Genomic DNA, 13,599 nt, shown 5'->3' on the forward strand with positions numbered 1-13,599 from the left:
TAACCAGAATAATTGTGTTTTTGTGTCACATAATTTTTTAGTGCATAAGTTGTATTTTAGTGTGTTTAGTTGGGGAAAGACGATCTTTGGATTTTTGTGAATTCTGCCTTTTTAGGGTACAAGAACAAGAGAACCAGAAGCAGCAGTTGCGAGAGGAACTTGACCGACTAAAGGCTCCGCTGGACAGCAGAGAGGCCAGCAGCCAAACACCGGATCACCTACAGCAGGTATTGAGGCTCATCAAACAATTGCTTTCTCTTTCACTGCCTGCACATGCTTCAGCATATGTGGGCTTTAAAACTCATGACAGATTTAGATTCAGCCTTGGGAAAAAAAGAAATATAGATATTATTTTTTTTTTTTTTTTTTTTTGCGAGAATCTGCAGATCACAGATGGGTACTTTTACAGTCTCATTACAAGATGCCTGGAGCTTTGTGTGTAGGCGGCAAGTGTGGTTTGTCAGCCAGTTTGAATCTTGACTTCTTCTTGAACCTATCTCAAGAGATTAAATGCCGTTTACCAACTACCCCACAATGTTCTTATGTTTAGAACTTGCCACATGTCTTGAGTTTGATTCACTTTTATTATTTTCCAATCCACTTTATTTGTGTGTATTACAATGCATATTGTTCCAAAGGCTCCAAAAGGTAGGCTGGGGAAGCCCACCTAGTTTTATTATAATATTTCTGTAGAGCTTTTATCACCACCTGATGACATGTGACTGGTGTTATTGTGTATCTTCAGGTTGTGGAAGAGCTGGATGGCCCCTCTCTTGAATGGGATGAGGAATATGTGTTGTCTGAGTCACCTCCTTTACAAGAGTGCGGACCTGACCAGGAGATGCTTCAGGAGCTCTGTTGTGATGAAGAGGAACTACAGGCCCTGAAACAGGAGGAAGAAGAGGAGGAGCACACAGAGTCTGTGAGGGACAAGGAGACGATCACGATAAGGACTGAGGAAGAAGGTGAAGCAACACAGGATTCTGGAGTAGAAACCGAAGAGCTACAAAGAGACTTCACAATTTCTCAGACAATTCTACCAGATGACAGCACTGACGGCGAATCTCAAGGTGAGAAATGTATTAATTAGTAAGGGTTATTTTTCCCATAGTAGGATTCAGTTTTGTTTGAAAACAAGATTCTGAAGAAGTTTTAACGTTACAGTCTGAAATTGCAAGATAAAAGAAGGTTTTATAAATGGTAAAATTTAGAAACAGACATAAATGGTAGGGTTTTCCTCTCTAAAGAAGAATAGTTTTGGATGTGAATCTGTGATCTCAATTGACCAGTCATAGTTGTCTAGTGGAAATGGTCACATCTAGAGGACAACAGGCCTCTGTCAGATTCGTCAGGCTATATAATCCTTCCTTAATCCCTAGTCACACAGGGCAGGCAGCCATCCCTGAATCTTAAACCCAAGATGGAAAAGCAGGGTCAGACCTTTTTTGGCTTTTCTTCTCCACTTGTTCTGCCATCTTTGGTCAGTAGTACAAACTATGTGACCTTATTCTCCCCACATCCTTCGCCGCATGACTGCCGACTAACCATCAGAGACTGGTCATTTCATACTACTACTAGACATGACAGTGAGGAAAATGCCATTTTCTCTCTCTCTTTCAGAAACTCCATTTAAGAGTGTGGGGGGAATACAGAGGCCTTGCACATCTCTAAAGGTAGATTTGTGTTTTCTCATCTTCATTTTCCATAGTCCCTCTCTTGTGTTTGTGTAAATTGTGTAAATATGTTATCATTCTTGTGATCATATCTTATGATGCAGTGATGCAAGATTAACCATTTTATGCACATTTATACAAGTTCAAAGCGTTTCATACATTTGGTTTAAAAAAAGCTTTTTCAGAGTGCCTGACCATGAAATTCAAAAACACATTTTTTAGTGACCTTGTGATGTGTTAGGCATGCCAAGCTGCATTGTTCTTTTTGATGTCATGGACAATTAGTGTTTGGCATGGTCAAACATGTGACTGACTGCTGTCAGGGGGATGGAGTTTAACTAGGGAATGCTGCTTCCTAAATGCTAGCAGGAAATTGGATGACACTTAGAACAAGTGTACACGCACAGACACACATTGACAGTGTTGCACATCACACCTGAATAAACTTGTCACAATTTGCATTGCAAATGTCTGAAGTGTGTATTTTCGTCCATCATTTAAAAGTATCCAAAGACAATATGTCGTCTTTGTGGAGTCGTTCTCTCTCTCTTAATTTTCACTGGCCTTCTGAATCTTCTCCTGGCTGCTGCAGGAGGAAGACAGACTCCCAGAATGCATTGGGCCTGAGGACGCCCACGGGCAGGCTGCTCCTCTGCCTCACACCCACAGTCAGTGTGCTGGTAAGAGCTCTTCCTCTCACTGTCCTTCTCTGCTTAATGCTCTCTATTATTTTAGTAACATACATTAGTGAAATATATTTCATTTGTCATTCGAATTGAATTAAATGATTTTCATTACACAAAATTAAAACTTTTATGACAAGGTGAATTTATTTTATTGCATATTGTATATTGTATGTCCTCACACACTTCTACCACTCTCACTTCAGATGACCCATCTTTGAGCTCCGAGACATCCCATGAACAGGTGACCTCAGTCAAAGATCTCGTTTCATCTACTGAACTTTCCTCTTTTGTGACCTCTGAGATGGTATCTGTCTCCACGGGCCAGCCTGAAGTTGGTGATTCCATTACGGGAAGGTGAGACACTGCACCCCACACCCTTTTATTGTGCACTTACAATTTCCATACATCAGCATTTGTTTGTGGATTTTCTCTGGCGCACTGCTATGAAGTGCTAGTTAATGATTCACAAAAAAGAAATTATGGTCTACTTTTATTCGAAATGCCTCCCACACACCCAAAGATCACATTTGCTAGTCAAATGCGTGTCCTCTTCCTGTGTGTTGGGCTGTTTTGTGTAGACTTATTAAGGAGTTATTACTACTGACAGAGTCTCGCTTTGCATGCTCACCATGCACCTGTGTGGCCAGGCTCGCACAGACACCCTGTCTACACACTGATGGAGTGTACGTACCAGTGTTGCACTTACTGAGAGCAGCTGCATCCTAAAAAAACAAAAAACGAAAAAAAACAGAACAATTTGGTAAAAACTTTTTCTTTTCTCCTTGGTCAGGACCCAGCAGTCTGCAGCCACAAACGGAGGACTTGAGGCAAAACGTGCGGCCGCCACAGCCGACATGAGTGATTCGCAGGTCAGTTTGAGGAAGCTGAGGAAACCAATGGGGAAACTTGTTGCGTTTGTAACGCAGCCAGCCATTTCTTTCACTTCCCCTTTTGTGTTTCTCTTACTTTGTAGTTTTGCCCTTTTCTCTTGTCATGTTCAATTGCTAAAGACTTCCTGTTTATCAGTCCAGTGTAGTGAGAGAGTAGCTAGGCTTACATTTCTGTTGTGCCGTAAAGGGAAGACCGCAGTTGGCCGATTGAGAGGGTTCTGGATGGCGGTAAGCAGGAATTACTGCTCATGAGAGGATGTGCCCACTCTCTTATCGATGTGATGTTCTTGGGCTTTCTGTGTTTAGAATTGCTTTGTGTGAGCTGCTTTGCAATTTTATATAAGCATCTGTCATCTGACAGCATAGTTTTGTAAGTGTAATTTGCCTGCTTGTTTGTCCAGAGTCAGATGCAAACTATTTTATTACCTGCAAAGCCAAGCATTATTCTCTGACATATGCACTGTACTAATTGCCTCATTGTTGACTCTGTCTCGTGGAATTTGTTAACTTATAATGATAAGATGGGAGATATTCAGGTGAAATTGGAGTGCTACCAAAATAAACTGCACTTCATCTGAGGGCTTTTCTGCTTTTCAGTTCATAGAGAGTGGGCAGTGTTAGACCTCTATGAATATGTACTGTAGCATACAGTATTAGTGCAAGTAAGAGAAATAGACGGTCCTATAGCTAATATTAGTCCGGTATGGTTTTATGGAAAAGCCTCGTATTCAAGTCCTGCCTGAATACAGAAAAGCTGGCTGCTTTTCACTACTGTTCAAACGTTTGTGGTCAGTAATATTCTCTTGTTTTTGAAAGACATTTATAATCTTAGTCAAGAATGCTTAGTAAATTGATGATAAATTGCCATAACGACCTTTATAATGTTACAAAAGATTTCTATTTCAAATAAATGCTGTTCTTTTGAACATTCTATTCATCAAAGAATTCTGAAACAAAATGATTATGGTTTCCACAAAAAATAGTAAGCAGCACAACCGTTTTCAACATTGACAATGTGTGTGTGTGTGTGTGTGTAAACCGTAGCCATACTTCTGTCACATGACCCCTCAGAAATCAGATTTTTTTTTATATGTATATATCTCACAATGTTGCTGTACTTTTGATCAAATAAATGCAGTCAGGTAAGCATAAGAGCCTTCTTATAAAAACATGTAAAAAGTATTATCGACCCCAAACTTTTGAACTGTAGTGTATATAAGTGGTTCTTAACTGGTTTTTGATTCAGTACCTAGATATTTGACTGGACATCAAGTGCGATCTGCCTAATTTGGCTAGCTTCTACTAAATTACAGATTGGGTGCTCAGCCTTTGACGTCATCAGAAAATATGGGAAGCTTTTCATAAACCTAATTATTTTTCTATTCTAACTTTGCAACTAACCAATAAATTATGCATTTGTTACTTCCTCGGCAACGGTGACTCAACCGGAACAGACCTGCAACCATTGTTGTTGTTATTTGTTGGTTGTTTGATTGTTATCTTGCTTCTGGTTAATGAACTTGATGATAAAATATGTTGCCCAGGCTTTGTGTGTGGATTTTCATCAGTATGTTTGGAACAAGTATAGCACTTTTTCACTCCCACTTCAATGAACTCTGCCAGTACAAGTGCTCTCCCCCTCCCTCTCTTTCTGTCACTCCCTCTCCCTCTCTTCCTGTCTTTACCATCCTCTCTCTCTTTCCCTGCCAGCTGTAGAGCTCTCATACACATTATGTAAGTATCTAGCACTTCTCTCTCTGTAAAGCAGAGTGTAGCTTTTATATTTCATCTGCCATGTCATGGGACAGGTATGGAACTGTGTGCATGTACGATTCTTATTTGCACAAGATAGTGGTTTTCACAAATGTATATGTATATTGCTGCTCAGAGTGTCACTGGGTCATAATGTCATGCTGTTGTCACCTATAGAGACTGAGTGAGGGACAGCTTTCTAAAGTGTCTGCAAAATCGGACAAGTGAGTATTTCCTCTTTATGAAATTGATTATTTTTCAGTACATTTATTATGCACTTGAATCGCAGAGATCGGTGGTCTGAGTGTGTTAGTGTTGTAAAATGCATATCTTAAATAGTTGTTGTATTGTTTATTGTTATTTATTTGTTTAGAAGTCTCTTATTGCCAGTAGCAGAGGAAGAGGAGGCCATGCCAGAGGCAGTGGAGGTGACATCAACTGGGGTTAACTCACCAGGTAGGAGGAAGTTCCCTGTTGACGTTTGAAGGATGTCACATGTATTTTATTTCAGCAATAACTTAATACAAAAAAAGATACAATAGGTAATCATTTTGGTATCCATGTACCAAATGTATGACTGAACTATACCAGCTGTACTGGTATAAAGACGACTGCTTTTGTAACAATTAAATGCAATTCTTGGTCAAAATGAAGTCTGTTAATGTAAAGACAGATTTGCCATTACCTATTTTTGATGTTAAAATTAATTGAGCAATACTGACAAGATAAAGAGAAACCCTGCAACTGTTTTTCATTTATTTGTTTTCATTACTGACTGTTACTTGAATATTTAGTTAGAAAACCTGAAGCAATGTGCAAATAATTGACCAATACTTGAAGAATGCATGCCAATGTTCATTTTTAAATTTATATTTTGCTTTTTAAATAAATGTGTTTAGTAGCATTGGCTTTTGAAATTGCCATTGAGATTTGTGAAATCTTGCTGGTATTGCTATTGGCTCCTGAAATTTTGGTATTGTGACCAACCAATAAAGAACCTCTAATAACACTGTAGCTTAAAATATAAATATTATAAAACAAACTTAAATGAAAACTAGAAATATTGCCTTGGCAACTAACAGAAATAAGTTTAAATTGAAGTACTAAAACTAAAAATGAAATATAACCTAAATAGAAATAACCTAAAGCTAAATAGAAATATTTAAAAGAAAAAAGAAAAGAAAAATTGCTAAATTAAAATGAAAACTGAAAATATAAAAAATACTCTAATTTGGTAGCAACTTTGGGTGTCATACAGTAGCAATGCAGATGAGACTCGACTCACAATTGATTCCTATGGATTTTGCTGTTAGCATGCTGCTAAGATAATTCTATATCTTAATATTCCAAGTATAAAAGTACATAGCAAACATAAATATTTGGGAAAATCCATTTTTATTTATTACATCAAACTGTTTTGAATTATTTTCTTTCTTTCTTTCTCTCTCTCTCTCTCTCTCTCTCTCTCTCTCTCTCTCTCTCTCTCTCTCTCTCTCTCTCTCTCTAAATGATACAATTAATGATAAATGTCCCTTCTCCTTTCTTTATTCCTTTTTAGACAAGACAGACAGTAAAAGGACAGTGGTCACATCTGAATCAAACTCAACAGCCTCACCTGACTCATCAAAGGGTCCTTCTGAAAAAGCAAAAGACATGACCTTTGGCTCTGCTGACAGTGAAGGAAATCTTCCCACAGTTCCTGATGCACAAGGCTCCAAAAAAGACCCCTCGACTCTAAGGAACAAGCTCAAGAAGGTAAGAGCCACTCTCACCAGCATGTATTTAACTAAACAAAATGTAGTCAGGTGAATGCAGTCCTACCTGCTGTTCCAGATACTTTCATGAAATACTTTTAATTACACAAGAGGTTTGTGATCTTATTAATCAACATTTATAGTATGCCATCTGATGCCCAGTGTAAACTACAGTAGTAAATGTGCTGAAGTTGACATGCCTTTGTTGCATATACAAAGTGAAATGGTCCTCTTACAGGAAGTGCGCAGTATGGAAGCCATTGAGGAACAAAAAGCTCAGGAGGACGGTGAGCCTTCGGTGGCCACAGAAAAAGGTGCCTGTAGATAAACTATCTTTCTCATCCAGTTCTACTTAAGATATTATCTTGTCTTTCCTCAATGTCAATCTCCTCCTCCGCCCTCAGGTGACACATCTGTCATCTCTGAAAATGCCAGCGATTCCACCAAAGATGACAAGAACAGGTTATAATGCTTTGTGTACTGAATTGATATCCATACATTTTTAATCTGATTCAAGCATGATTCACTTGACATATTCATGTTCCCATTAATCTGAAATGTGCATTTCATCTGCAGCTTGTTGACAAGTGACAAAGAAATTGAGGTAAGGTGTTTTTTTTATCCAGTCCCATGTCAGTGTGAAAATGTATATATTTTTTTAAATAAAAAGTGATAAATAATATACCTTAGGAGAATATGCCGACAGCTACACGTCATTAACGAATACATAATAGTAATTATTGATGACTTCAGATCAAATGGCAGTGTTATGTTGAAGGTATTTTTGTATCTTAATTTACATTGGTAGCTCATAACTAGACCCATATAAAATCTAAACACCTTTTTACATATTATAATAGTTGTGGCGGGTAATTCAAGGAATTCGGCAGAATTTTTATAATGGTTTGTTTTAAACATTCTAATCTAGTGAATAAGCAAAAATATTTGCAAAAGCATAAACAGTTTTTAAAGTGTTTACTGTGTGCTCTCCTCCAGGCGGAGTTCCACCGTCTCTCTCTGGGCTTCAAATGTGACATCTTCACCCTGGAGAAGAGGCTACGCCTGGAGGAACGCTCACGGGACCTGGCCGAGGAGAATGTCCGCAAAGAAGTGAACAGTTGTAAAGGTCTACTGCAGGTCTGTCATTTTGTCTTTTTTCTGCAGGCATAAAATCATTTTTATTCTTCAGAAAATAAATACTATTTTGTCAATGTTAGCAAATAGTCCTCTGCTCGGCACAATGAATTTTCAGCTCACAACAGAAAATTATTATGGAAATGTAATTACTTCCCAAATATGATCTAAATTCCTGTTTGAAGTAGCTTTAATATTACATTGTGTTTTGTTTTATAGGCCCTGATCCCACGGTGTGAGGAGGATAACCAGTCCATGGAGATCATTCATCGTCTGCAGAAGAACCTTGAGATCCTCATCCAGTCCATGACCAGAGTGTCTAGCCGTTCAGAGATGCTTGGGGCCATTCATCAGGTTTGTGTGTTGAACCAGAGTGCTGAAATAGCCCACTAAAGCCAAAGTTAGCAACGAAGCTTGCTTGTTTACTTCTCGGCTTCCTTGCATGTATAGGAGACCAGAGTGGGTAAAACGGTGGAGGTGATGATTCAGCATGTGGAGAATTTGAGGAGGATGTACACCAAGGAGCATGCAGAGCTGTTGGAGCTCAGGGAGAACCTCACGCCGAACGAGAGGCCATTTGGGTCCTCTGAGAGGGGTTAGTCACTACAAAAATAATTATAATAAAAAAAAGTAATAATACCAGTCTCTTTTGTGTCTTAATTACATGGGATTTATTTTATACTTGCAGATGATTTTAGAAACAAGAAGCAGTCAGCCTCAAACATGTTCAAAGTGAGTTTTAGAACAAAACACACCATGTTAAGATCATGGATCAGCTTGCAGAGTTTACTGATATTTGTGTTTTGTCCCAAGACCACAAGCCGACGCATCAGTATAGCTACCATTCCCCGCAGCGTTGGAGGACAGACTCATTTTGACATGGTGGGTTGTCCACTTTTGCTTTTGAGATGCTTTTGTTAGAGAGAAGTGGAACATCTGAATAAACAGTGGTTTCTAATTCACAGCCCAAAGACATGGCAGAGGCTGAGGTGGAGAGACTTTCTCGTCGGTCACCATGGTAAGTGTACAGATGCTGTTTTTGAGATTGCATGGTCCACAAAACACAACAGCCTTTAACTTTGTCCCCCAAAACAAGGGTTAATGTGACCCAAGACTTCTCAGAGCAACATTTATTCATTTGGCAGACACTTTTATTGAAAGCTACCTAAAGTGCATTGAAATTATACACTTATCAGTATGTTCTCTGGAAATCGAACCCATGACCTCTACTGGAGTTGCATGCCGATTGTTTTTATAAACTTCTGCACTTCTTTGCACTGCGAGAAAGGATGTCATGGCTGTGTGTCAACCGCTTTACAGGATCATGACAGCCAAGAGGCCACCTCTAAAGCGCTTCGTTAGCTCTGGTACTTGGGCTGACATTGACGAGCCCACTCTGATGAATAGGTAAGGTCACGCGTGAAGAACTGTTGTGTACCGTTCGTCTTTTGCAGCAATTTCATGTTAAAATCATAAAGCAAATGTGCCATCGAAAAGTTGTCATGCAGACCCACAATGGCGACCTTGAGCCAAGATGGGTCAGTACAGTGTAAACTTTGCACAGGTATGGATATGAAACAGACTCTCACTCGGAGGAGGAGCAGAAAGAGGAACAAGCGGATAGAAGGACTAGCCTAACAGAACTAGGCATCAAAATCACCTCCTTCATAATGCCAACTAAGACGTTAGTGTATCTTCCGCATCCATTATTTCTCTGCTTCAGCATCCAGGCATTATCTACTACAAATTGAGGGGTTTCTGTCAATAATGTCATTGCCTTTTGCTCTTACAGCTAAGCTAGGAAAGTAACTTCATGTTCTGAATGGACTCTGGACACCCGCAATGTTCGTTAGCTTTGCATATATCTTTAACACACATTATGACACACTGCATGTACTCTGCTTCGGTTTGCAGCAAGTAATCTAATCAGCCAACCTGTGGTTTCAGAGAGAAGACAAAGTTCTCGAAAATATTTTTTTCTCCGCATTGGTGGACAGTTGTGGGCATTTGCAAATTTGCCAGTGTACTTTGATCCCACAGTTGTGTGCTGACGTTCTCTGGGGTATTTTCTTGAAAACAGGATGAGTGGTAGACCGATAATTAGAGATAAGGTTGGATATATTTATGTATGTATACTACTGTTCAAAAGTTTGGGGTCAGTAAGATTTTTTTTTATTTTTTTTTTAAAAGAAATATACTGTATATTTTTTTTTAATTCAGCAAAGATGCATTAAATTGATTTAAAATGACAGTAAAACATGCTCTTATAATGTTAAAAAGATCTCTATTTCAAATAAATTGTTACGTTGAACTTGATTTTCACAAAAATATTAATCCGCACAACTGGTTTCAAAATTGATAATAAGAAATGTCTCTTGGGCATCAAAGCAGCATATTAGATTGATTTTTGTTGGATCATGTGACACTGAAGACTGGAGTAATGATGCTGAAAATTCAACTTTGATCACAGGAATAAATTACATCTAATATGTTAAAATAGAAAAGTTATTTTAAATTGTAATAATATTTTACAATCTTACTATTTTTACTATATATTTGGTCTTTGTGAGCATAAGAGACTCCAAACTTTTTAACTGTAGTGTGTATATATAATATAAAAATATGAAAAGCAATAAAATGGCAATAAAACACTTTGACCTAGCTGGTATATTTTGAAACTCTGGCTGCTTCTGTTAATCGGCCAGTCAATTGTTGGCTGACCTCAACATGTTAAAGTGTTGGCAGACTACCCGGCCTGACCTTTTATAAGTATCGGTCTATCACAGAACATTCATATTTATCTTGTTTATCATGTGCTTGGTAAAACATTGCTTTCAGCAACAGCTGTCGGTTTTCACATTCCTTTAAATGTTCAACTTATTCTCTTCAGGTCGCCTCAGCCGTCTCACCCATTCAGACTGACTTTTATTTAATAGAATTTGTTGCTTTTTATGACCTGCTTTTTACATTTTCTAATAATAAGGCTCAGAACATACTCTATACAAGTATGTGTATGTAACGCTTCTAGCTAAAGGAGCTCAATTTCATGTGTTATTGATTCCTAATGAATGAAATGGTTGCTGTTCATTGCCAAGTCATTGCTTGTACAGAGTATTTTACTGGCCTAAAGATATCTGCTGTATAAGGTGTTCTGCAGCTAATTACAATACCATGAACATTTTACTTGCTCTTTCCTGGTTTAGCATAAGAAAATGCCTTGCTTCTTTTTGTTGAAGGTATGCTTTTGTACTTTTCTTTAAACATTTCTTTCACTCTCCATCCCAGTCCCAGCCCCAGCCCAACAGATCACGCTCCACCCAGTCTGATAGAGGGGCGGCCTGCAGTGTCCAGAGGCACCAGGGGCATTTGGATTTGGGTGGCCTTGTTTGTAGTGCTAGCTGTTCTACTGGCCCTCTTGGCAAGCCTGATGTTACAGCCTGCAGTAGATGCAGCACCTGTGGGCACTGGGGACTCCTGGATGACCATCCAGCAGCTTCTATGGCCCTATACTGGGCTGAGGCACAACGCCCAGCCCCCTGTGTGACACCTGGGCATCTGCAAGGCTGGAGTAGCCGGTCCTGACATTCAGAAACTCCTCCGGCTACACTAGCTGTGATGCAACACTGCTGCCTGTCCTTCTAACAGAACTCTTTGTGATCATTACTTACTGAAGGTAAAGAGAAATGTGGGTGTTCTTGAGAGAGATAACGCTGAAAACTGCAGACTGCTTGGATGCTGTGTACACAAACTTTTGTGTTGGCCATGTATGTTGTAGGCATTTATATGAGACACTCAGTGCCAGCCAATCACACAGTGAATATTTGGTTTGGAGTGAGATGAGCAGACTGCAACAGTGTGAATGTCGAACATATATAGGTTGCCTGAAAAGGCTTTTTAAACATTTTGAAATTGATCAGTGTATTTTTTATGGGAAGTTTGAAAGAGTATTGAGATTTTAAAAAAATATTTTTTTTCTTTTTGTTAACTTATTGTTTTACAGTTTTATGCAGTAGATTGTTTTCCCCATATTATTAATTGTTACAAACACATCATTTTTAACCTTATTAAGCTGTTGGTTTGGTGTTTGTTTAATGTTCACTTTTGTATGTTCCAAAGAGGGGGGAGAGAAACTTTGCACAATAAAAGAATCTGATCCAAATAATATCACTATTTATTGCAGGAAAACAAGCTAAATGGATCATGTGGCTTCAGTCAGTCTGTTACATTAATACTCACGTTTGGGTATGTCCTACTTATTGTATGTCCTACAAATAGTACATAATTCAACATGAGTATAACAATCTATAAATCTCATTTAGGAGAATCTCACCAAAACATGTCAGAGTCATGTTTCAGCCCCCAAATCAAAAGATGTTGTATCTAAGATATAATATATATATTTTTCATATAATTTATATTTATGAAGCTTGTTTTTAAGGATGGTTTTGCATTGTGACCGTATTCCTGTAAGAATTAAGCATTTAAGTTTTTTATATATATATAATATAAATATAGGCCACAATCAACAACCTGATCAACTCTATGCGAAGGAGATGTGTTGCACTGCGTGAGGCAAATACACCAGATACTGACTGGTTCCAACCCCCCACTCCCCCCCCCCCCCCCCATACAGTAAAACTGCACATTTTAGCATTTTAGAGTGGCCTTTTATTGTGAGGTGGATGGATTACCTCGGCAAAGGAGAAGTGCTCACTAACACCGATTTAGACAGATTTGTGAACAATATTTGAGAGAAATAAAAAAGTCTTAGATCTTTGAGTTCAGCTCATGAAAAATGGGGGCAAAAACAAAAGTTTTGCGTTTAGAATTTTGATCAGTGTATATTCACATTGCTAAAAATATCTTAATCTTAAAGGTCCCATTGCATGGATTATTTTATTATTTTAGAATGTTTCCTGGGGTGCCCTTATTATGTTAGTATGTTTTTTAGATCAAAAGTTGTTATAATTTATTAGAAATAAAGGCACATTTCCTAGCCTCATTTTAGCCTCTGATTTGAACACTCTGTTTGAAGGGGCGTGTCTGCTGAGAGACTTCAGTGTAAACGCCCACTGCTGTGATTGGCTGACGTGCTTGCATATGAAATATCTAGCATTACATGTGGAACTCTCTCGAAAACTTTTACTATTACAGCTATTATACGTTTTTACTATTACAGCTATCGTGATTAACGAATCGTGAGAAGTTTAAAGCTACACTGTGTGATTTTTACCCCCATCTAGCGGTGAAATTGTATATGACTACCCAGTGAAAATTAGTTTCTGTTCCTCTCAATTCCGAGGGCGTTTTAACTCCTACGGTGGCCGTATTATTCCAAGATTAACATGGCTTCCAGTTATCGACTTCGTCCATGACAATAATAAACAATACGTCTATGAATAAAACTACAGGACAGATGTCAGGAGGTAAACGTCACCCTTGGAATCGGCTATCCCAGCATAATCAGATTAGGCTAACGTTACAATGTGTACAAAGTAAAAGCAATTAAAAATAACTAAAATTTACAGTGTCCTTTTTTCATATAGCTTAAAAAATTGCGCCTTTAAAACTATTCATTACCTGTGATCCGTCGCAGCCATAGACTGTAAAAAAAAGATTTTTTATGCAGCACAGATTTGTTACAAGGTAAACAATACTTTTTCCCCATTGACGCAAGGATGAAGTTATAGGCTACTAGCGGTCGTTCTGA

General features: G+C 38.4%; 1 protein-coding gene across 7 annotated transcripts in view; it reads left to right on the forward strand.

The window, feature by feature from the left end:
- Positions 1–12,046, forward strand: part of lrmp (lymphoid-restricted membrane protein) — a 23,928-nt gene extending 11,882 nt beyond the window's left edge. For 2 of the 7 annotated variants that reach the window (XM_079868292.1, XM_079868286.1), the window contains exons 18-38: positions 116–227; positions 746–1,070; positions 1,621–1,673; positions 2,266–2,353; positions 2,563–2,713; positions 3,150–3,228; positions 5,179–5,225; positions 5,375–5,457; positions 6,560–6,756; positions 6,994–7,069; positions 7,160–7,217; positions 7,332–7,359; positions 7,752–7,892; positions 8,109–8,243; positions 8,340–8,484; positions 8,578–8,621; positions 8,703–8,771; positions 8,855–8,907; positions 9,210–9,296; positions 9,454–9,573; positions 11,175–12,046. In XM_079868292.1, the coding sequence (XP_079724418.1) occupies positions 116–227; positions 746–1,070; positions 1,621–1,673; positions 2,266–2,353; positions 2,563–2,713; positions 3,150–3,228; positions 5,179–5,225; positions 5,375–5,457; positions 6,560–6,756; positions 6,994–7,069; positions 7,160–7,217; positions 7,332–7,359; positions 7,752–7,892; positions 8,109–8,243; positions 8,340–8,484; positions 8,578–8,621; positions 8,703–8,771; positions 8,855–8,907; positions 9,210–9,296; positions 9,454–9,573; positions 11,175–11,433 (2,350 nt within the window). In that variant the 3' untranslated portion in view covers positions 11,434–12,046. The remainder of the gene's footprint in view (positions 1–115; positions 228–745; positions 1,071–1,620; positions 1,674–2,265; positions 2,354–2,562; positions 2,714–3,149; positions 3,229–5,178; positions 5,226–5,374; positions 5,458–6,559; positions 6,757–6,993; positions 7,070–7,159; positions 7,218–7,331; positions 7,360–7,751; positions 7,893–8,108; positions 8,244–8,339; positions 8,485–8,577; positions 8,622–8,702; positions 8,772–8,854; positions 8,908–9,209; positions 9,297–9,453; positions 9,574–11,174) is intronic. The other 5 variants (XM_079868288.1, XM_079868290.1, XM_079868289.1 and 2 more) reach the window with 3 other exon arrangements.
- Positions 12,047–13,599: the final 1,553 nt, after the last annotated feature.

The sequence above is a fragment of the Squalius cephalus genome (genome assembly GCF_949319135.1).
Source record: "Squalius cephalus genome assembly, chromosome: 4".
NCBI lineage: Eukaryota > Metazoa > Chordata > Actinopteri > Cypriniformes > Leuciscidae > Squalius > Squalius cephalus.